Here is a 2,500-nt window from a genome sequence, read left to right as displayed (position 1 = left end):
GAACATAGATTTCAGTTAGAGTACAGAGCCAATTAGTCACCCAGGTTGCCAAAATATGAAAAGATGCCCAGGAGAGACACATTATTATGAAAACCTTAGAAACTTTAGTGAGTGCCCTTCAGATGTGGTCAGGCTTGTTTTACAAAATATCTTGTTAATATTGAAGTTAAGTGGATTATTTTTTCCATTCTTACTGAGAATGAGTCTTGATTAGTGCTCGTATAGTTATTTGTTAATTTGTTTATCATACTCTTGTGTATAATGACAGAGAAACGTGTATTGAGATCAGTTTCCTGAAACTTTTATTCTGTTCATAAGACTACAGCCGTTAAGTATTGTATTTTAAGTTCAAGGATATGCAAAAATATGAAAGTTTAGCCAGGGTTAATTTACCTGGTTTTATTTGTACGTGGATTTATTTTTCTGTGATAAAAATTGTGGAAATAATAATGACAAAACTTATTCACTCATGTTAAAAACCTTTGATGTTTGACTGCTTAAATCAGTACCAGTATAACAAGTTCAATTAGTCTACATTCTTTTTATATATCTTCAATGAAATATTTGCCATAATTTTGACATCTTGGTCATTAAAGTGCAATGTCAGCAACCTTCAGATATTTGATCCAACATGAACTTTATCTTGAAGTATGACAGTGAAAGATACAGAGACCAAATATGGGTATTGGTGCTTATGATCTCTCGTGTTTAAGGCACATGAAACAATGACATTATGATAAGAAAATAACAAACCAGTCCCTTGTGCATGATGATAAAATGTGGCAGTTTATAAGGGATGGGGAAATGTTCGTTTTATTGTATTTTCACTGAATGTGGGAAAATAATTTCATTGTTTGAAGGTTTATTTCCCCCTTTGATTCCGTTTTAGAAAGATAACAAGTGTTACATTCTGTTGCCTGCGGATGAGGTCATCTCTATTCGGAGTGTAGGTTGTAACAGTGTAGGTGTTTATTTTTCTTTATCCTTTTGATATTCACTCTATTACTTTTTTGTCTCGAATTAGTTTTTGGTAATGATATGGAGAAAATTATTATTTTCCAAGAAAAGTTATGACGCAATTTTATCTACCATATTTAGAATAACTACAGGGACGTTTCTGCTGTTTTTTTGTTCTATCTCTGATTCGTTATGACAGTGTCTCATTTGTTGTGTTCCTTCCCGCAGGTTTTATGGTGAAAAGCACGGCGCGGGACAAGAAAGAGATCGAAGGCAGCGCGAGGCTCGTCTCAGAAGCAGCCCAGTGGCAGGGCACAGCGAGGTGTTGAGTAGTGAGGTCGTCCCCGTTGAGCCGGTGTGTGCTCGGCCCCGCGGTGGTCGGTCTACGGGGGATGCCAAGTGATCGTGGTGGGGGTAGTTGATCGTTGTCGCGAGAGCCATTTGGAAGAAGAAAAGGAAAGGAGAAGGAAAATATAAAAGTTTTGTTTTTGAGAGTAGTGGTGAAAGTATAGTGCTCGTTCAAGATGTCGCAGATGGATTTGTTCACGCCGTTACTACAGACGACGGACACCCGCAAGAAGTTGGCCATAGGCACGGACATCATCAATTACCTTGGCCTGCCTTCCAACAGCATCGAGTGCGATGACATCGGCATGTTCATCGACGGCCTCGTGCCATGGCTGCAGAGTAGCAACTTCAAGGTAAGGAAAATCTCCGATAAGGAAAATGTTGTGCAACGAAGAGCCTTGTCTCGGGTCAGGGACGGCTTTGTTTGTTTTGTTTTGCAACGGGTTGGGTCATGCAGTACCGGGCATTCATTTACTGTGTAGTGTTACTTAGGATGGATTGGTGGACATTGATCACTCATAATTACACACACACACACACACACACACACACACACACACACACACACACACACACACACACACACACACACACACACACACACACACACACACACATATGTATATGTGTTCTGCTTCTGTCATTTTTTGTTTTCATGTTTTTCACCATTTTTTTTAAGTTGTTAATGTTCTGTTCAATATGCGGGAGGAATGACATCAGGGGACGCACAAACCTTAATAACTTCGCGATTTATCTTACGTTCGTCCGGCGAATAATGAATAGTGGCGTGGTCGGCTGGTCACCAAGATTAGTCGAGAACGTCTGGAGGTGATGTTATCATGCGGAAAGACGATGACAAGTGGTTCTGCATGGGCGCTTCCCGGCGGGGTGGGAGAGCAGGAGGGGTCACGGGCGCCACGGGGAGTCACGACTTGTCACAGAGGGCGCTGAAGGACCGGCCGTGCCTTTGGTTCTTATGGGAGGAGACGCGTGTGTTGGGAGGTGGGGGCTGTAGTATAGATAGTGTTGAGAGCTAACTATGCAACGTGCAAAGGCATCGAAAGACGTGACTAAATTGAAAAAGCTTTCTCACTTTGCTTAGGGATCAGTGACCGATTTTGACAAGAGATTAAGAAAAAAAGTCAATTAAGGATGTTTTTCGTGCACTGCGTGGATTAGTATATGTTTGTGCATG

General features: G+C 41.2%; 1 protein-coding gene across 2 annotated transcripts in view; it reads left to right on the top strand.

Moving 5' to 3' along the window:
* LOC125044594 (CLIP-associating protein 1-B-like) overlaps positions 1-2,500 on the top strand; it is a 363,686-nt gene that overhangs the window by 4,479 nt on the left and 356,707 nt on the right. Inside the window, exons 2-3 of one of the 2 annotated variants that reach the window (XM_047641328.1) lie at positions 890-961; positions 1,186-1,658. In XM_047641328.1, coding sequence (XP_047497284.1) covers positions 1,482-1,658 — 177 coding nt within the window. In that variant the 5' untranslated portion in view covers positions 890-961; positions 1,186-1,481. The remainder of the gene's footprint in view (positions 1-889; positions 962-1,185; positions 1,659-2,500) is intronic. The other variant, XM_047641327.1, reaches the window with a different exon arrangement.

The sequence above is a fragment of the Penaeus chinensis genome, chromosome 36, assembly GCF_019202785.1.
Source record: "Penaeus chinensis breed Huanghai No. 1 chromosome 36, ASM1920278v2, whole genome shotgun sequence".
In the NCBI taxonomy this organism is placed as follows: Eukaryota; Metazoa; Arthropoda; class Malacostraca; order Decapoda; family Penaeidae; genus Penaeus; species Penaeus chinensis.
This window is presented reverse-complemented; position numbering and strand designations above follow the sequence as displayed.